The sequence below is a fragment of the Ascaphus truei genome, chromosome 7, assembly GCF_040206685.1.
Source record: "Ascaphus truei isolate aAscTru1 chromosome 7, aAscTru1.hap1, whole genome shotgun sequence".
Taxonomy (NCBI): domain Eukaryota; kingdom Metazoa; phylum Chordata; class Amphibia; order Anura; family Ascaphidae; genus Ascaphus; species Ascaphus truei.
In genome coordinates this window covers 68652723-68675275 of record NC_134489.1, presented here as the reverse complement: position 1 = coordinate 68675275, position 22553 = coordinate 68652723, and the positions used below count along the sequence as shown (strand labels likewise).

Here is a 22553-nt window from a genome sequence, read left to right as displayed (position 1 = left end):
GTTGGTGACATTTCTTACATCTGGGGCACATTGCTAACGAGAGGTTTATGTCATGTCAGACCTACTGTTGTGAATTTTTCGGTGCACATAAAGATTAAAAGACAAAGAATATTGATAGATCCCATTATACAATGGGCATTGGGTAACCTTCAAATCATAAAGACACACATTGGACAAAAAAGTGGTCAGTTTCTTCCAACATTGGCAGAAATAGACAGGGTGAAAATGTGTTTCTCTGTGCTACTTTTGATCCAAAATTTCCATTATGCATCTCCCCCAAATTGTATTTTTTGACCTCCTATTCCTTGGCTTATAACTTGGCTGGCATAGACCAAAAGAACACAAGGATACCGAGGAATAATATGAAAAACAAAGCTACACAGGACAACGTAATATCATTTATTTCACTTTGAGATATTAATTTACAGTATATAAAGATGTAGCCGACCTTACGGTCTGCGCAGCCACGGTAGAAAGGCCGAAAAATAGAGGCGCTAGGGGAGGTGGCTGTCGTGATGTCCATTCTTTTCAATGGGAACCCCCGCAGTGTTAATCTTTCCAGGCCGCATTTAGCGCAGTCATGGGACCACGGGCTCGCAGCCAGGCGAATGGTAAGTCTGGCTACATCTGTAGCAAGATGGTGTCAATTTGTGGTCAGCATCTGTTGCAAAATTCCAGAAGACTTTATGTGACATTCCAATCGACAGTCCCCAAATTACAAGCTCATAGCAGAGTTATGGTGGATGTACAGATGTAGAGCCAGTTATTCTTAACGTGAGCACGATTTAATACACTTTTGAACATAATTTTTATTGCATTTAAGAATTTAGCCAAGGTTTTTGATGTGGTGTCACACAAGAGATTTAATGAACAAAATAAAAGAAATTGGTCTCGGTGAAAATACTGTATTTGCACCTGGATTGAAAACTGGTTAAAGAATAGGCAAAGAGTGTTGTCATAAATTCATAAATAGAACCTTATTTATGTTCACGGCCGCCGGGGCCCAGAACTTAAGTTACGCCCGGGACCGACCCCCCCCCACCCTGTGTCAACGGTCATGAGCACCCCCCCCATTTGATACCTCATAAGTCCCCCGCTCTATTTCCCCTTCTCATGTATTTTTGTCCCACACATCTTACTCTTACCCCCTTTCTTCCTCACTCACTCCTCCCCTTAATCCCTCTCTTACATCCCCTCTCTCCTCACTCTCCCCTCCCCCTCCATTAATTACCCCACTTTCACTCAATCCTGCTTCCTCTATTTCCCCACCTCACACTCATTCTCTCCCACCCTCTCCACTGGCCACATACACAATTCCAGCCACAATAATTAACCCTCAAATACTTACATCCCCTCCCACCCCCAAATACATAGAAACCCCCCACCACCCCTCAAAATACAAACCCCTTCCCAAATCTATACAAACCCACAACCGCCCCCTAAATACATACAAACCACCTCATCCCCAAATACATACAAACCTCCACCCGCCAAATACATACAAAATCCCCCCAAATATATACAACCCCCCCACCCCACAAATAGATCAACAAAAACAAATACATACAACACCCCCCAAATACATACAAAGAAAAAAAAAAACACTCCAAATGCATGGGGGTGGGGGGGAACATCCTCCAAATTCATAAAAAAACCCCAATGAATACATTTAAAAAAACCACCCCAAAATACACACACAAAAAGAGCTACAGACTTGCCTACCTTGGGGTTGGTCTCAGTCCTCTGATGACCCGGCTCTCCTCAGCTGTGTGGACCTCAGAGAGAGGCCCGGCGTGAAACAGACGGGGAAGAGCCAGGGCCCGGCAGCCGGATAAAGCAGTTGAGCCCGACTTCTGACCGGGCATGCACCGTGCCCCTCTCTCATGCCCTGTGCGCCAGAAGCATTGACATCAGAGGCTCGTCGTGGAACAGTGTTAGTGTCAGTGAGGGAGGCCCGCAGCTGAAGAGAGCTGGGTCCCGGCAGCATCGAAAGGACCGGCAGCCGGGCAAAAAACTTGGGCCTGGCCAGAGGTTGGGCCCAACTGCTTTGCCCCTCTCCCTCCCCCTGTCGGCGGCCCTGTTCAGGTTGGGCTAAAGTTGTAAGGGGAATATCTCAAGGTTCGGTACAGAGACTGCTGACTTTTAAAGTATTATTATTTTTTATTTTAAAAAGTGCCAGCATATTCCACAGCGCGGTACAATGGGGGAACAGAGTTATATAAATGAACCGCGGCACTATTTGTTTGACTGGAGCAGCAATACATTTTTAATTAAAACGTGTGTTAGTGGTATCACGCGTTATCGCTTGCGAGTTTAGAGTAACAGGTGCAGCATCTTTAAGTGCCACAAATATAACAAGATATAAGTTAAAAACTCTGCACTACTTTTCACTTTTCTTACTAGCAGGCATGACATGGCAGAAACCAATATGAACCGCATGTAGGAAAACTGAGTAATCCTTTCAGTGGCAAAATGTCTAGTGGTACAAAGCTCTATCTTTGTTAATATTTCAAACCACTCAACCATTCTATGCTGCACCCCTTGATTATAGCAGGTAGGATACAAGCTCACCAATGTCAACAGTTTCAGGTCACTGAAGGATGAGGAAGCTGCCCACATGGACTTGAAATCAAAAGACACATTTCTACTGCAACTCCTTTGACACATGTAATGCAGATACACACTATCACTGCAATCTCAGAACCCAAGCCCACCAAATATATTTGTGTCAAAAGTAGTGCTACTAGGATTGTGAACTATTTTAAATAGCAGGTCTTGTGATGCACCTGTGAAGGACAAGTCTATTAAGACTTCTTCCTCCAACCGAGAGAGGTAAAGTGAATGTTTACAGATAGTGTGGTTGCAGTCTTAAAAATACTTTGACCACAGAACTGAACTAAATGACCCTTGTTTATGAGAAGAAAAACAGATAAGTACGTAACAGTATAATTTGTCATATTGGATGTAGCACTGGGGATATTTGTCTTTTGATGTAATGCAGATAACCTTGTCCCTGAGCCTTCTCAGTTTGATTTTCAGATTTGCATTTGATTAGTTGAATTTCCTATTATATGCGTATATACTGTTGACATTCGACTGCACTGTAAATAGCAAATTCTGAAAAATAGAAGACCCCTTCAACTTAAAATCATGCATTCTTGTACTAGATATGCTGTACAGTATAAAAGGTACTGTATACTTGCACAAGAACTGATTCAATAATTCAAGGGTATCCCTTGTTATTTTAGGCATAAAGCTACTTAAAACAGAAAGGCAGCAACTTAGGTCTTTTTTGTTGTTGAAGACATCGGACGTAAGATACATTTCAGATCTTCCCTCGAAACGTAAAAAAAAAAATGAACAATTTAGCCAAAGGGTTATTTGAATTCTACCATGGCCCTGACCCTGACCCAATTACACTAAACAGAAGTGGAAGTACAGTATGTATGTATGTCTTTATTTATTTAGCGCTTCACAGCAGTAATACATGTGACATAATAATAATAATACAAATAGCAACTAACTAGAAGAAGCTCTTCAGACATAAAAGTAACATTTAGGAAAAGGAGTCCCTGCCCCAAGAGAAATCTAATTGGTAAGTAGGAAGAACATACAGTTCAGAGACAGCAGGAAGGTGTTCTGGTAAGTGTGTCTGCAATGGGCCACGGTCGAGGTATGAGGTGTATAGTATCAGCCACGGAGCTACTCATATGCTTTGTTCAAGGGGAGTGTTTTAAGATGGGTCTTAAAGGTGGATACAGAGGGTACTAGTTGGATATTGAGGGGAAGGGCATTCCAGAGGTGTGAGGCAGTCAGTGAGAAAAGTTTAAGGTGGTAAAGGGCTTTAGATTCAAAAGGGATAAATGAAGACTTCCTCAACAGTAACAATCTGCATCAAATGTAAGAAACCTAATTAACCTTTTGATTGTCAATATTTTTAGTGGCACAAACTGCCGCTGTTATAGCCATCTCAACATCATCATTTCTCCTCCCTCTACATTTAATGGAAGTTCTCTCCTTCCGTTCAGATCACTGCCACAGCTTTTCAAACAACAAAAAAGACATGCTGTTTCAAGAATGGCTCATGGATCATGTGCATGAGACGGGTCTTGTGCCATTCTCCGAAAGGCGACAGAGCACTGAAAGGTTTAACAATCATCTTGAATTTGCAAGCAGTCTATCAAAGCAACTTTTCTTTGCCTAATTACATAGACCACAAAGCGCCGCATTTCAAACTATGGAAATTGATGCACTTAATAAATGACCCTCTATCAGATGAGATGTAGAGTTGCAGCCCATTCAGTAAGGAGTAATGAATTAATGAGAAGAAAGTAAAGCCAGTGGAATCGTTCTACAAAACAAATTACATGGAAACGAAAAAAATATCTGACATCAGCCAGGAGCAGGAATGAACTACAGATTCTAATACCACTTAAAGAGTGATGTTTAGAGCACAAGAGGAACATTGAGAAGGGAAATCCTGAGACGTCATCTGAAGGTCGTCTTGACACCCCTGGGTGAGAGTTGAGCCAGATCGTGATTGGCTAGTTTTGGCAGTAGAACGTGAATGCAGGTTGAAAAAGTATATAAGGTGATGCATTGGGAGCTTTGGGTTGCTCCCTTCACTCTACATGGTGGGGAGAAACCTCCTAATCCACTAATATCCAGGAATACTTATTGGACAACAAAATTATTAGTAATAGTCAGCATGGATTTATGAAGGATAGGTCATGCCAAACTAACCTTATTAGTTTCTTTGAGGAGATAAGTAGGAATTTAGACCAGGGTAATACAGTTGAGATGGTCTACTTCGATTTCGCAAAGGCTTTTGATACGGTGCCACACAAGAGGATATTGTAGAAAATAAAGGAAATTGGTCCGGGTGAAAATATTTGCACCTGGATTGAAATCTGGTTATAGAATAGGCAGCAGAAAGATCAAAAATTGAACCTTATTTAGGTTGGGCTAAAGTTGTAAGTAGAGTACCTCAACAATCGATACTGGGGCTGCTGCTTTTTAATGTATTATTATTATTGTTTATTTAAAAATGTGCCAGCATATTCCACAGCACAATACAATGGGAGGAACAGAGGGATATAAATTACATAAACAGAATGACATACCAAATAAGAACCAACAAGCTAAAACATAAACAAAAGTTAATGAGAGCCCTGCTTGTGAGAGTTTACAATCTAGGGGGATATGGGGCAAACCGTGATGTTGGAATAGAGAGCAAAATCTTTGCTGATGACGCAAAATTATGTAAGGTATTAAAATCCAAACAGGATATAATTTATTTACAGAAGGACTTGGATCAACTGGAGACTTGGGCAGGTAAATGGCAGATGATGTTAACTACAGATAAATGTAATGCTATGCATTTGGGAAGCAAGAATAAGTAGGCTACATACTGTACAAACTAAAATCGGCCAAAATTAGATCAATCCTTGATGGAGAAGGATTTAGGATTGCTTGTAGAGAGCAGGCTTAGCAATAGTTATCAATATCAGGTAGTAGCTGCAAAGGCTAAGATATTATCTTACATAAAACAGTGAATGGGTGGAAGGGAAGACTGCATCAATTTTCCACTGTATAAATCCTTAGTAAGACCACACCTTGAATATGGAGTACAGTGAGATTATGGGAAAAACTGCACAGAAGAGACACCAAATTAATAAAGGGGATCGAAGGTCTGATTTATGAGGAGAGACTAGTTACGTTAGATTTCTCTACATTAGAAAAGAGCCATCTAAGAGGAGATATGATAACATTGACAAATATATTCAGGGTCAATACTAGGAACTTTCAAGGGAACTATTTGTCCCAAGTACAGTATAAATGACACAGGATCCTCCCTTGAGATTGGAGTAAAGGAGATTTCACCAGCAGAAAGGGAGGGTTCTTTACAGTAAGGGCAGTTAAAATTTGGAATTTACTACCCATAGAGACTGTGATGGCAGATACAATAGATATCTTTTTTTTTTATAACTTGTATTTTATTGGTGAACAAATACATAGTATACAATATAAGTATACAAAATACAAACTAACATATGTATTGTGATCCTTGATTCACGCATATTGGGTTTGCACGGCTTTTCGAGCCCTACTCGGCCATGTGAGTGGAGGGTAGCAAATAATAATAATCCAAAAAAAAGGGGGGGGGGTAGAGGGAAGCAGGAAGGAGGTATGGGTAATAGGTAGGGGAGGACATGATGGAGCTGACTTTTCCTGGGGTTGCAGCTAAGACCTAAGGATTGTAGTGCTATCTCTGAAGCTCTATTACTCTTTAAGTAGCTGATATCAGCGTATATGTGGGGTTAATTGCTTTACCTTTCCGGAGGAGAACGCATCTCCTACTATCATAGCCAAATTGTATCACGCTCTACCCCGGGGATGTCTGTCTGTGCCAACCAAGGTGTCCAGGCTTTTAGGAAATTGTCGCCAGTGTCATTAACTAAACTTGTTAACTTTTCCATCTGGCAAATAAACCAAATACGATTCCGAATCTTTGGGATAATTGGAATATCGGGGCGTTTCCATAATGCTGCGATCTCACACCGTGTTGCTATTTCGAAATATGCAATTAATTTGTTATGTGACTTTGATAGACCGTTCAAAGGTCTATTCAAAAGAAACAGCCAAGGGTCTGGGGGAATAGAGAAGTCAAAAATCCTCTGGATCCAATTTTTGATTTTTTCCCAGATTTGGGATATCCGCGGGCACGACCACAGCATATGCAACAGGTCAGCTGTTCCTCCACATTGTTTGGGGCACAATGGGGAGGACCCTGGTGCGAACTTAGATAATTTGAGTGAGGTGAGGTACCATCTCATAAGAACTTTATATGCGTTCTCCTTCAGTGTGGTGCATATGGAACTTTTTGCGGTGGCTAAGAATATGGAGTCCCAATCCTCATCCTCTAGGGTTTCCCCTAAGTCTATCTCCCATTGGTTTTGGAATGAAGGTTTTTGTTGTTTGGTTGTAGCAGGCTTTTTTAAGATATCTTTAAAAAAAATGTTACACATTTTTTGAAAGGAAATGTATACAGGGATATACCAATAAGTAAACATTGGAAGGACGTTGAACCAATAAGACATCTCTGGCAATTCGCTTTAGGCAAGATAATTGGATAATAATTCACTTTTATTTTATTTTTTACCTTCCTTTGGATCAATATAAGTACAAATACAGGATGAGTATCTCATTTGTCTAAACTTAACATACAGTAGGTTGAACTCAAAGGACATGCTGTATGTCTTTTTTAAGCCTTATAGACTGTAACTACTGTATATAAATATATATGTAAAAGGAATAATATTGTATGTACCTAAACTGGGTTATTGAGAGTACCAACAACAGCTTCTAAAATTCCACCTAGTTTTTTTCAGATGGAATTATTCCCATAATAGAAAGAACGTGTATGGTACGGTGTTTGATGAACTTCTAAATGTGTTAAACAGAGATATAAATGCTGTAATTTTATTAATTTTTCCAAGGATTTTGTTTATTTTATGAGTGGGAGAAGATGCATGACTTTGTAAACTGCAATACTGAGTATGTGATTAAATCTTTTAACTTGCAAATGTGACCTACAGTACATGTGGGCAGGTCTATCGGATAACTTAAAGAAAGGGTACATGTGCCCCTAATTGACAGAGGTGATATCAATCACGTAGCCTCCAAACATGTTATCCTTCAACATTCTGGTGATTTGCCATACTGTATACTCTGTACAAGGTATTAAACGTGACCGCTGGGGTGAGGGGTGGTGATACATTTGGGGTTCTTTGCAGAAGCGTTTTCTTTATTTCTTTAAAAACCTGATCACTGGATTGTTTGTATAAGGAATGGGGGGGTGTGGGATATTATTTTAATTTATCTGGTATTTTTTTCCCATTCCCAAAGCTATAATATATTTGTCATATTTTAGCAATATTTGCATATCCATTTATTTTTTGTTATTCTGTTTTCATTTTTGTGTCTGTTACCTTTCTCTTTGATGTATTTTGTATTGTCATCATTGCTTCTGCATGCTCCCTGTTATACTCCTGTAGACTAGAGTATATTGGGATCTGACTATTTGGGATGTACAGCTCAACCCCCTTATAACGCTGTGCTTGGGGTCCAAAGAATCACATTGCGTTATAAGCGGATCGTGTTAGAAATAATGTACAATTATATGCATTGTACAATAAAGTATTTAAGATACCAATAATCGTGTTCTAAAGTATTCATTAATACAAAAATTGGGAGCCACGCTTGCATCGCGTTATAAGGGGATTCGCGTTGTAACGGGGTTTAGCTGTATGTACAGGTGTATGTATCCTTTGACAAGTTCTCTTCTTTGATATAAAATTGATTAGGACAGAAAAGGCTTTTTTTTTTTAGCTAGCTTAATACTTTTTTTATCCTTTTTGACAAAAAGCTATGTCTAATAAAACGATCTTCCTATCAACTGGGCTGCCATGCTGACTCTGTTGACTCAAGTTCAGCTGTGCGATGCCATTCAATGTTTCCTGCTTACACACCCACTGATAAGCCAATGATTTACATTTAATCTTGAGTGCAATTTATACTTTCTTTCCTTCTCATATTAATAAATCTACTGCGCGATGGGGTTGCCCTTATTCTTGGAGCGGAGATAACTGGTTACACTTATTGCCTAGATAATTAACACACTAGAGCGGCTAGTCCCTTCTTTCATCTCAGTTTGTGTTAACATACATATATATTGTCAAACAATGTTATTCACCAGCAACAAAGGAAAGGGTTCTTTACAGTAAGGGCAGTTACAATGTGGAATTCATTACCCATGGAGACTGTGATGGCAGATACAATAGATTTGTTCAAAAAAAGGTTGGACATCTTTTTAGATGGGAAAGGTATACAGGGATATTACAAATAAGTATACATGGGAAGGATGTTGATCCAGGGATTCATCCGATTGCCAATTCTTGGACTCAGGCTAGAATTTATTTTTCCCCTTATGAGATATCATTGGATGATAGGACACTGGAGTTTTTTGTTTGCCTTCCTCTGGATCAATAAGTAAGTATAGATATAGGATAAAGTATCTGCTGTCTAAATTTAGCACAGGTTGAACTTGATGGACCTATGTCTTTTTTCAACCTCATCTACTATGTAACTATGTAACTATTGTCCACCCTCCCACATGTACAGTGCCACGGAAAATGTTGGCGCCATACAAATAAAAGCTAATAAATAAACGTGAATTACTTGTTGTGTTGGTACAAGTCTCCAAGTTCCAACCTGTATCTTTTTTTCATTCCAAGATTGTAAATTAACAGGCTGCATTGGAAGTACAATGGCCTCATGTCAATCTAAGTAAGTGAAATTCAAGGCCAGCGATTTCAAGAAGAGTTCTGTATCATCAAATTCTATAATAACAATGACTTTATACAATGACAACACCGCCAGCAAAAATAAAAAGGATTTCTTAGGTGCTTTATACAACGGAATTATAAATGTTGCATACAATATGAATGAGGATAGGATCTGAATATGAAGGCATCAACTGCTCTTGTTTCTCTGTGGCAGCACAGTCTATGAAGGACATGATGATGGGTATGTTTGTGTGTGTCACAGCAATCTAAGCTGTCACGCTTTGCCTGCTCTGTAATTAACAAGTGATAAGCATTCTACAAGATCTCTGGCGTCGGACAAGCCAATGCAGAAGAAGGAGAGGCGACATGTTCAGCTCCTGAGATTTATACCTTAAAATAGCAATACTGCCGGATTTTGAAAGTATATGAGGGGAAGAAGGGGGGGAGTGGGCCAGAGCTGTACAGCAGCATTTTCAGCTCCAGGGATCCCCTGGTTGTTGAGATACAGCAGTATGTTAAGGATGTTGCTTCCCAGCCCTTCAGGTGGTTAGAGACTGTCTGAGCCTGGGTTTATGTAGGGCTCCAGAACATCCCGCTGAACAGGGAAATCAGCACACCTGGGTCTCGGCAATCAACTTGCAGACCCTGGTATGCTGGAAACCCGGGACTGACTCAACATTATGAATTATGGCTGTATGCCTGAGTGCCTTTTCCTATCACACCTGCACAATTGAAAGAAACCTAGCAATAAAGTTCCTTGCATCTGACATGGGACTGTTAGCTGTGGGGTCATCTTTTACACAGCTAAACTGAGAAAACATTATGCCTGAGATGCAGAGATAGTATGTGTGTCAAGCCACTACTCCCCTAATTTGTGTTAAAAATTAATCTTAGCATTCTCTGGGGGAAGAATACACTATATCACTATACACCAATACAGAGTATTGCACCTCGATCCAGTGTAAATAGTCAATGGCAGTTACTGAGAGATTGTAGTGCGAGAACATGTATCGGCATTTGGTAAATCCCGGTGTCTATAGCAATTATTGATACAAACAGTAGTATATGTGCTAAATGTGTTGACTATCTGAACAGCAATTTTAAAGGGTTCCTGCTGTTTAAAGAGCTTGATACATAGCCTCCAAAGTGTAGGGATCCCTTCAAAGAATTTGCTTGGTAAAGTGTTATTAATGAAGAAAGCAACATTGAGTGGAAGGTCTAACAACAATTGGGGGATGTACCTGCTCCACTTCCTCCATACGGTCTCTGTCTGTCTTTTTGCATTATGTCACCTTCTCTCTCTAGCTTAGGTCAATCGGAGTTTCTGTGCAACAGTGCTCCGATTGGGACGATCACAGTTAAATGAATAACCCCCAATATGTTTGTAGAGGATGATCAAATGATTGCAGCTGTCAAACCATTCTCTCTATCCCTCCATCTCTTTTATTTGTCCACCATCCAATTTTCTGTTACCTCTCTCTCTATAGAATTTACTTCCGCTAATTTTAATCTTTCTTTTTTTTAAATATACAGTCCCTTGTACTAAACTGTAAATAGAATCAATTTAGGCTGCAATCCCATTTGAGCACAGACCTACTTGTCTGTTATCAGTATGATCAGTGTGTGCTAACTAATTAATGTTTTATTATGCTATTTTATGTTATTGTCTTTACTGTACATTGTACCGTGCTATGGAATATATTGGCACCCTAGAAATAAATATTTATAGCAAAAATTACTCTAATACTATCACTCTCATCTACTTTCATCTATTTCCTTTACTATTTAAAACCACTCCACCATTCTGTACAGCACCCTATCTTTATAGTAGGTAGAAGAAGTAGGTAGATAGAAGATCACCAATCCCAGCAGTTTCAGGTTTCTGAAAGGTGGTGAAACTGCATACAAATATAATTTGTGGGGAAATAGGCATTTCTTCTGCAATTCCTTTGAGATATATATATACAGTATATATATCTTATACTATATTTGTGAAAGCACTGTATGCCTGTCTGCATCTTCTGTGTCCCTAGGGGAAATCTCATTGGTCCCTTGGCCCGCCCGCCCGCCCCCGCACACCTGTCATTGGCCTGAGGCGGAGTGACGGGCCAAAGGATACACACACACACACACACACACACTGTCTCCCCGTCCCCCCGATCACCCCCATCACGTGCGCCGCCCTGCACCGGCTCCCGGATGGAGGGGAAGCGCGGCCCTCCTGCCGCCAACTTCAGGCTCCTTCCCCCTCGCTCTCAACCGGCTCCCGGAAAGACGGAGCACCCTTACTTCTCCACCACGTGCGCCGCCACCCTGCACCGGCTCCCGGACGGAGGGTAAGCGCGGCCCTCCTACCCCAGCCGCCAACGCTCCCTTACCTCCCCGGTGCTCCCTTACCCCCCCCGCTAACTCCCCGGCCGCTAACTCACCGGCGTTACCTCCCCGCCGCTAACTCCCTGGTGCTACCTCCCCGGCCGCTGGGGGGCCAAGCAGCCGCCTCGGATCTGCGGCAGTCCCACTCTCCACCATCTCTCACTCCCGGTGTGTGTGTGTGTGACATTTTATTCCTGCCAACAATTTGTGCCTCACTTTCACCCCTACCCCTGCCCTCCACCCCCCCTACCCCTGCCCTTCACCCCCCCTACCCCTGCCCTTCACCCCCCCTACCCCTGCCCTTCACCCCCCCCTACCCCTGCCCTTTGACTGACGCACGCACACAAACCCTGACTGACGCATGCACACACCCTGACTGACGCATGCACACACCCTGACTGACGCACGCACACACCCTGACTGACGCACGCACACACCCTGACTGAAGCATGCACACACCCTGACTGACGCACGCACACACCCTGACTGACGCACGCACACACCCTGACTGACGCACGCACACACCCTGACTGACGCACGCACACACCCTGACTGACGCACGCACACACCCTGACTGACGCACGCACACACCCTGACTGACGCACGCACACACCCTGACTGACGCATGCACACACCCTGACTGACGCACGCACACACCCTGACTGACGCACGCACTGACTGACACACACACTGACTGACACACCCCCACACCCACACACACAGTGACTGACTGACGCACGCACACACACACTGACTGACTGCCGCACGCACACTGACTGACGCGCACGCACACACTGAGGCACACACACGCACACACTGACTGTGTGTGTGTGCGTCAGTCTGTGTGTGTTTGTGTTTCTGCGTCACTCACTGACGCGCGCGCACACACACACACAGTGACTGACTGACGCACACACAATGACTGACGCATACACACTGCATGAAGCTGTAAAGGGGGACAAACAAAGCTGTAAAGGAGGGAGGGGGGACTGGATTGATGTGAATGGGGGACAAACAGAGAGAGGGGGAAGGGGAGAGGAGAGAGAGAGGAGCGGGAACATTACATCCCGGGCAACGCCGGGTCCCTCAGCTAGTATATATATATCAGATACTCTTGTCACTATGCATGTGATTTCAGATTTGTATTTTCATTTATTATATAGTTATATAGTAGTGACAGTCTACCGTACATATAAAATCATGAACAATACAGGATTCTTTACTAATCATTCATGTTGATACCTGATGCACAGTAAGGTTGGGATACTTGCCCAAGTATATTTGAAGCCAGATCTAGTTTAAATAAATGGTAGTCCTTTAATAAACTATCGTACTAAACATACAGTAATTTGATACAGTAAATTGGACACTTAGGTCTCTTATTTGGCAAAAAAAGTCTGCAGTATGATTCATTTCAGACCTTTTCTTACAAGGCTTGACATTTTGGTGAGGCTGTGTGTCATTTTGGTATTAGTTTGGTGTATTTTATATACCAATTCAAAAACTAACCTATATCAGCAAGGTTATTTTTTTTTAATATGAGAGATTGTATTTTGTGGTACCCAGTTTGTAAAGATACCTGAAAAGATTGTTGGAAAACAACTGTACATTGATTTGATTGGGTAGATGGTTAGCCAGTTCTCTAGCGTGCAATTAGGATTTTTTTTTTTTATCTCTAAGGGACACCTTTGCAGAAGCTATCAGCTATGACAGAATACCTAAATCCTGTCACTGAACCATAAATTGACCATTACCATAAAGAGAACTGTTAAATGAGAAACCATGTGTTCAGTATAAAACTAATTTCATGCTTTCAAAAGCACATCGTGGCTTCTAGCAAGATAGTGGCCCTGGGACCTGGCAGATTGGCTAACACAATTGGTTTGTCCCTGATGCTGTCTAAATGGACAAGTTTTACATGTGTGGCTAACAAATGGAAATTCTCCATTCTTCTGTCATATTAAAATGAACCACTTATCTACTACTTAGTTGACTTGTGCCATTAAACGGCTGCCTCATTAGTACATGTACTGTATAACAAAGAGGAGCAAGAAAAGAGTCAAACTGATATAAAAGTTTGCTGACACTACACATTTTATGCAACAGCTATATTAAAAAGAAATATAACTTCCACTACTGTTTTATTTTGATGAGCACGTTCAGCATTTCTTTAATGAAACAAACAAAAGCAAAGCTATAGGATACTTGTATACTTTTAATATTAAACACAACTCTGCATTGACAATGATCTTACTGCACTGAAATATTGTCAAACTATGATCAAATAAGTTTAACATTATTTAAAGCCTTTTATAATCTGTACTTTACCTTGATTGTGCAACAAGCCAAGAGACGACAATGAAGCCTGTATTCCCATAGTGCAAGATATATTTTATTCTGCTTATAAACTGTCATTGTCAGAAGCACAGGCAAAGTATGTGCACCAACAGATTATCCTTGTTGATCACAGAAATATCTGCTCTGCATTTTTTTGATAATCCTGTTACATGCAGCACTTCCAGCATCCCTTAACCGAACACACAGCATAAAGCTATCATGCTAAAAAAATAATCTCCAGTGACTAAAAAGACACACATATTGAATAGCATTCACTGTTTCAAAATAAAATATATTTGGAAGTGAAACACAGGTAGTATGCAAAAATACAATGCACAGGGGACAGACAACGATATACATTAGTTAAGTTACTTAGCATACCTACATTAGATCGTGTCCTTTTTATTAACGTTACACAATTGTATTCACACAACATGTATATCTTTAGATCTACGTACATTATTCAGCACCCTTGAAAAATAACACATAAAGCATAAACATGTAATAATAGCATCATGCTTACCTCGACGGGAAAATCCACTCCACATTTTAGCAAGGAAGAAGCTAATGTTTGGTTAGTAACTAGCAACCAAGTTAGATAGACTGAACTTCCAATATGGGAACAATGTGATCTTAAGAAATACTGAGCTTTGGCTCAAGCCCCGATCATCTGTATGGTTGTACAGTTTCAAAATCAATGCAGCTCCAAGCTTCCTAGATGCTGGTTCTTCTCACTGCTCATTGAAAATCCTTTACACGCTGGCAACATTTTAGGGAAGGAGAAGCACATACTGAGTCATTTGTAAAGAAAGCAAAGCAATTACAGTGCTGTGTCTTTATGCAGACTGAACCACAGGGCTGTGTCACACCAGAAGTCTGATGTGAAATTATGCAGGCAAAAAAAGCAACCTAAGCCTTCATTATCAATGCATGAAATCAGCTACTGTGATCAAATTCAAGCAAGCCTTAGAAAGGCGTGTGATTACGAAAGGTTCCACAAAATCAGCTCTGAACCGTGTGGAATGAAGAGTCGAAGAGTCATCTTTATCAATTGTGCACTTAAAATAGCCCTCTCCTTTTTAATAATGTACTGTGGAGGCAGAGGATAATCAGTATTCTTTGCCCTGATGAGTAATTGTTGTGAAGGCTGGATAAGAAAAAGAAGTTGAAAAATAAATGTTGTTTTTCTAAGCTGTCAGGCAGACAAATGAAAGCATTAGAAAAGACTTGTAATATATATATGTTTCCTTAACAGCACGCATGTATATCTTTGATGTGCATCATACCCGGAGGATGTCTATAATTAACCACATTTGCTTTTATAGTGTACTGATCCCTTTATGAACAGGTTGAGCCAAATTCCTTAAATATATTACATTTCGAATAAATGAAAACGGAGGTTAATTGTTAAGGATCTTATTTATCTAAGTCGCACGCATACTGTTTCTGAATATTATTTTACAATTAATATGATGCAATGTTAAACACAAACTAAAACAGTAATTATACACAATCGAAGAGAACACACTATTTTTGTATCTCTAAACGGTTTTGATTGTGTAAGTAGGGGAGCGTTAAACATATTTAGAATGATATTGAATGCATGAATATGTATAGCACAAAATAGAGTATGAGGTTTGAAAAAACAGGTATAAAACCTGTTACCTATTGCTAGCTTCAAGACAACATGTTATTGGGTACATTTATTTAGTAAAAAAACAAATTGATGCATACCCAAGGCGTTAATCAGGTTCATAAATCAGATTCAGTCTTATATATAAATATCTGATACCTAATAGATGTCTATTGTCTATGTGTGTGCATGCGTGTGGGTGTGTGTATATACAGTGGCGGGAAAAAGTTTATAATAATAATAACTATGGAAATTCCTTAGTTTTTCCATGGTAACCTTCTTGAATCAAACCCATTGATAAAGGGTGCCCAGGCCGAAACGCGTAGGTGCGTTACTTTTGCCTCGGGGTCCGTTATGATCCTTTAATAAACTTTTACATTTTTTCTATATGATGCCTCCACCGGTCTTCTACTTATACTATTGAATCCAACCTAGTCTTTTTGAAATTTGAATAGGGTTTATATTAACCAATTCTGTATAATTAGAATCAGATGTTTAAATAATTAGGTAGATCTTCAGGGGTAAGTTTGGGAGGCCGCACCCTATATAAAGATCAGAAACTTTTTGAGTTTGGTCTTCACCATACAGGTGTGTGGAAACACGTCATGACATGATCAAAATAAATCTATGAGGACGTCAGAAAAGCAGTTATTGATGCTCATTAGTTTAGAATTACAAAACCGTTTCTAAAGATTTGGGGCTCCATCAATCCACTATTAGATAGATAGTCTACAAATTGAGAAAGTTCAAGACCACAGTCACTCTATCCTGGAGTTGTTGTCCTACCAAAACCAAGAACAAATGGGCAAATCACACAGGAAGTCACAATTAGCCCCAGAGTAACATCCAAGGATCTGCCGGCCACTCTTGCCTTGGCTAATGTGAGTGTTCTTGACTCAAATACCAAAAAAAGACTGAACAAGAATGGTGTTCATGGAAGGATAGCCATGAGGAAACCACTGCTATCTAAATAGAACATTGCTGCCCATCTGAAGTTTACCAAAGAGCACATCCACAAGATTCTGGAACAATGTTCTCTGGACAGACGAGTCAAAGGTAGAACTTTTTGTCCTTAAAGAGAACCAATGTTTGTCGAAAACCAAAACTGCTTTCGAACAGAAGAACCTCATCCCAACCGTCAAGCACGGTGATGGGAGTGTGATGGTTTGGGGCTGTTTTTCTGCCTCAGGACGTGGAGGGCTTGTCATCATTGACACAACCATGAATTTTGCATTATATCAGACGTTTCTAGAGGAGAATGTCAGGCCATCTGTCCGAGAGCTGAAGCTGAATTGAAAGTGGGTCACACAGAAAGACAATGATCCTAAACATAGAGGCAGATCTACAAAAGAATGGTTGCAGAAGAAGAAATTCCATGTTTTAGAATGGCCTAGTAAAAGTCCGGACCTAAACCCCATTGAACTGTTGTGGCAAGACCTGAAGCTAGATGTCCATGCAAGGAAGCCCTCAAATGTCACAGAGTTGAAGCAGTTCTGTAAGGAGGAATGAGCCAAAATTCCTGAAAACCAATATGAGAGACATACCAGTAATAACTGAAAAAACGCTTAGTTGAAGTCATTGCTGCTCAAGGGTGTGCCACCAGGTACTGAATCTAAAGTTAACCATATACAGTATACAGTAGAGGCAACGTTTATTCTAACATTTGCTGTAAACTAGTTGGGTTACATTCTGGGTATGTTCTGGGCCAGTTTGAGGCAAGTTTAAGGCATTTCTGCATTGACTAACGACCCATAGGATTAACACAGCAGGGATCCCTGGCAGTCCAATTCAGTTTGAATGGGACTGCCAGGGACCCCCGATGTTAATCTGATAGGCCATTAATCAATGCAGAAATGCTGGGGCTAGTTTAAGGAAAGTTTAAGGCATGTATTCAGAATGTACCTGGGTGTACCTGGGCCTTTTGGGGAATTGCCACTGGTTTTTGTTAGAATAATCGCTGCCTCTACTGTATGCAGAACCGTGGAATGAGTATGTAATACCAGTCCAGTAATGGTAGATATAGTTGATTCTTGTGAATAAGGGGGCTCAGACGATCTTAGCACTCCTATGTCGGGAAGACCAATTGCCGCTGATCCGGAGGTAGTGTGCAACAGCGTGCTCATCAGCTAGCTCTCTGTCCTGTATCAGGGAGACCAATTCACGCTGATCCGGAAATACCATGAAAATGCACCTGTGAGCTGTGACCTCTGCTGGATGAATGGACACGGAGTCTGATTTAAGGGCTCAGACGGTCCTTCCGCTCCTCTGCAGGGTGACCCAGTAAAGCTGGTCCGGGAATTGAGCCAATGTGAGTCCATCAACTGAGCTCTCCGCCGAACGAGTGGTATACAACCTGCTTACCCCCACTGATGATAATACAATGTCCACAAATGAACGGCAATACCTGTGGTGACCCGTAAGTCTCCTTAGGGAAACAGACAGCAAAACTGTTAGGTACATCCGTCTGACTTGCCGCCAAACAATTTAAATAGAGCAAACTCGCTCAGCTCCCAAATACTTCCGACAGGGAATCCTAACATCAGCTGATTGGAATTGACGTGATGATGTGTGCCTTACGCATTTCGTCAGCTATGAAGCCGACTTCATCAGGGGAAACCTTTTTTTCTTGCCACAATACAGTGTGTGTGTGTGTGTGTGTGTGTGTGTGTGTGTGTGTGTGTGTGTGTGTGTGTGTGTGTGTGTGTGTGTGTGTGTGTGTAAGAAAGTGAAAAGCGCGTACCACATACTGTAGCGTAATTCCGTAAAAGTTTATGTGGTAATAAAAAAACTTCTTATAAAGATACTGCTGCGGCCGAGTTTATTCGAGCATTTGCCCGTTCTCGGCCGCAGCAGTAACCTGGCGCGCGCCAGAGGGTGCCGGGCGCGCGCCGAAGACACGGAGGAGCGCCCTCCGATCGGGGCTTTCTCCCTCCCGCTGCCGGGTCCGCCGGGTCCCCCGGAACCCCCTGCCGCCGTCCCCCACATCGCGGGACACCAGGGCTCCCTCGGGGAGCCCTGGACGCGCGTGCAGGGGGCGCAGGCACCCGATGACGCGTGACCGCGCGGAGTGCGGCTAGCATGCCGGGGCATCCCCAGGCTTGCGGAGCTAGCCGCACTCAAATAAAATGTGCCGCCTCTGTACACACAAACATAATGAGGATTTGTGAATTTGGGAGATAAGTCTCGGATTGAGCCACTGATTAAGTCACCTGTGCTGAAGCAGGGATATCCTGAAAACCTGACCTGTTGGGGGGATTGAGGACTGGAGTTGAGCACCCCTGCTGTAGATCATGCACCATCTTAGTAGTCCATTTTTGGATAATCTTTTAGAGCTATGGTTCCAGAATTGAACACAGTACTGTACTCTAGGGGAGTTTTCACCAATGATCTATAGAGTGGCATCACCATTCTCTCTGTTTCTGTTACAGTACATAGTTGATGAGGTTGAAAAAAGACATGCGTCCATCAAGTTCAACCTATGCTAAATTTAGACAACAGATACTTTATCCTATATCTATACTTACAGTATATTGATCCAGAGAAAGGCAAACAAAAAACCCCAGTGACATATCATCCAATGATATCTCGTAAGGGGAAAAATAAATTCCATCCTGACTCCAAGAATTGGCAATCAGATTACAACCTGGATCAACATCCTTCCCATGAATTGGCAATCAGATTACAACCTGGCTCAACATCCTTCCCATGTTTACTTATTTGGTATATCCCTGTATACCTTTCCTTTCTAAAAAGATGCCCAAAAAAGATTTGACCAAATCTATTGTATCTGCCATCACAGTCTCCATTGGTAATGAATTCCACATTTTAACTGCCCTTAGTGTAAATAACCCTTTCATTTGTTGCTGGTGAAATCTCCTTTCCTCCAACTGTTGCTAATACCTCTCACTATACAACCTATCATCTTGCTGGCTTTCTGGATTGCTTTGTTACATTGATCTGCTACTTTTAAGTCTGCTGGATTAATGACTCCTCTATTGTAGTTGACATAGTGCCATTAATTCTGTACTGTGCCATAAAAGTACAGAGAGATACAAAAACACACAGAATAAAAGTGAACAGGGCAAGAACAGAACGCAAAAGCATTTGTATCAAAAATGCAAACATGCCACACCTCCTTCTTAGCATAGCTGTCTTGTCTCTCACTGCGTAATACATCAGTATTAAGCACTGGTCTAGATCAATATTGCCATGCCTGAAGTTCCAGGATTTTAGTTCCCAGACTAAACACGCAATATATTATGAAGGATAAAAATGTGACAGAAATACTCCACCATAGAGTGCAATATTGAAATTATTGACGTATGCATTAACAGCTTCCCCAAGCCTGCTCAGTTCTCTAACACACACAATACTCCAACCTCCAATACGGGTTATTCCACAGCAATTTTGCATTACCTGCCATGGACTTGAATAGCACTTAACGCCGTCATTGCTAACCCTTAGCAGAACTTATGGCACTTCCTCCCCAGTGTTCATCTGCTGCCTAAACAGTGTTCAATATTTTAAACACTGTTTAAAGGGTGCTTGCACATTTTATTTAATTACTGGGATTTTGTGTCTGCAAGTCAGAACTTAGCGTCATTATTGTGTTTTTAAATATATATATCCTACAATATCAGAAGGGGATATACCGCTCACCATTGAGTAATTAAAGTCGAATAATGTCATTATGAATTTGCCCTAATGCCTAGAGTGGCATAGGGTGCTATCTGTGCGCTGAGTTGAAATATATTTTCAAAAATAGAGATACAGTCGGTGAAACCAGCTATTCTCTGCATACCGGGGCAGTTAAAACGTGACATTTATTATTGCCACAATTAATATAGGTCTACACATGCTAAAAAGAATTTAATATATTTTGTAGTATGTATGTTTAATTCATAAAAATATCAGGAGGTGGGATGGGATCGCTTATAATGGCTGTGCAAGTTCTATTCACACCACTGAACATCAATACCCAGTGTCATGTGATACTCAATGTATAGTCTGCTCCAATACTGTGCAGCAGAGTACCCTTTATGTGTATTTTCGGATCACATGATAGTGTTGTTCAGTGTGTGACTGGCCGGTAGACACAAGGCTCCATTAATTGGATGATTACATGCCCTGGTGGCTGAATACTCTCACAAAGTGGTTGTTTGAAAACACAATATGAACGATATCTCAATATCTGTCAGCGACCAATGAGAGAGAGAGAGAGAGAGAGAGAGAGAGAGAGAGAGAGAGAGAGAGAGAGAGAGAGAGAGAGAGAGAGAGAGAGAGAGAGAGAGAGAGAGAGAGAGAGAGAGAGAGAGAGAGAGAGAGAGAGAGAGAGAGAGAGAGAGAGAGAGAGAGAGAGAGAGAGAGAGAGAGAGCTATTCCACTTGCTCCTAACAGCACACAAAAAGTGTTATTGGGTTGACAAGTCTGGCAGTTTAGGAATGGGTAATGGTGTTAAACTCACAAAAGCAGTGGTTGTGGGTTCTAATCCTGTTGGATCTGACATGATTCCAGTTATTAGCTTGATTCCTTATGCATGTTTTCCTAATTTATTTGGAGTCTCAGTCTCTCTCAAATGAATCTGCCTGGATTGTCAAGCATGAAATCTGCATGTGGAATTTTGACAGTTTTGCCCATAAGTCCATGCTTCTTTAAAATGTTGATCTTCAACAGTCTTCATCCCCATATTGCAGTTACGTCTCTGTTACACCTAGGGTGTAAGAAAATGTATCACTGTTTGAGAGAAACCGCCTCTAAATCCAGCAGCGTGCTGGTTAATTGCACACAGGCAATCAACCAGACTCCACCTGGCTGATGGGACTTTTAGAAAAGCCTGATGTGAGAAACAGGAAAGAGATTCCTTAGCTCACATTTGGGCTGACAGAAGGAGAGCAGAGAAGCCTGCACACAGACACAGTGTTGAGCACAAAGGCTCTGCTGAGATCAAGACAAACAGACACCAAGAGACCTATATTTCCTGGAAACAGAGGACCCAGGAACCTGCCAGAGTCTGACATGGAGGGCCACCTGCTTAAGGTACTTCCTGAGACTTTGGGGTGATAGGCTGGTAATGGGAATATCCCTCCAGTCCTGCAGATAGGTTCAGGGGAAGTAAGGTAGCCCTTACAAAGGGATAGGGGTTTGTTATTTTGTTGTGTTTGTATATTTTGCCTAGATAAAGGAACAGGCTCAATAAAGCCAAGATATAATTACACCCAAATCGGTCTCCATTATATGTACCCCTGCACACATCTCTTACACTAGGTTACACACTTGCGGAACATCTTGCACAGACCTGTATACTATATGTTTGTTCCTGCAGCTATGTATTGTTTCATTTATTGTTGTTTCCTCAGTAACTGCTTCGTCTCATCTGCTATTTTCTTATCCTGTTTTTTTGTTATAACCTTCATCATTATTTCTTAATGTTTGTTCAAACACACTCTGCATCTTGTGTAAGGTGAATTTTGCTTTAGCTCCAGTTAGGGGCTCTTGGTGTTGATTTTTTTTGTCTGTTCTTTAATTAATTTCTTCTTTCCATCTTTGTTATAATGTGTCATTTGCAGTGATCACTTCGTGTGTCACAATGCTTGCGTTGTAGTCTTCAATAACTTTTTTCATGTTAGCTACGATCAAGTCAATTTCATATCCATCTTATTTCGATTCTCAATGATGAAGAAATGTACAGTATGATATAGAAGTTTTCACATTCTGCGAATTGTACCAATCTGTCTCCACATTAATTCCTATTGCCATAACCATACTTACCCACTGATTCTTCCCTTTTATGCAGCTCACCAATCTTTGCATGGAAATCTCCCATATTTCTCTTCAGGTGGACATTTCCTTCACTGTTAGCATGT

General features: G+C 41.3%; 1 protein-coding gene across 3 annotated transcripts in view; it reads right to left on the bottom strand.

Moving 5' to 3' along the window:
• The window catches only part of ZNF385B (zinc finger protein 385B), a 445753-nt gene that overhangs the window by 321067 nt on the left and 102133 nt on the right, over positions 1-22553 (bottom strand). Inside the window, exon 1 of one of the 3 annotated variants that reach the window (XM_075608926.1) lies at positions 14581-15431. The exons of the other annotated variants lie outside the window; for them this stretch is intronic. Coding sequence (XP_075465041.1) covers positions 14581-14605 — 25 coding nt within the window. The 5' untranslated portion in view covers positions 14606-15431. Of the gene's footprint in view, positions 1-14580; positions 15432-22553 lie in introns of those variants that run through there. 3 annotated transcript variants of the gene reach the window in all.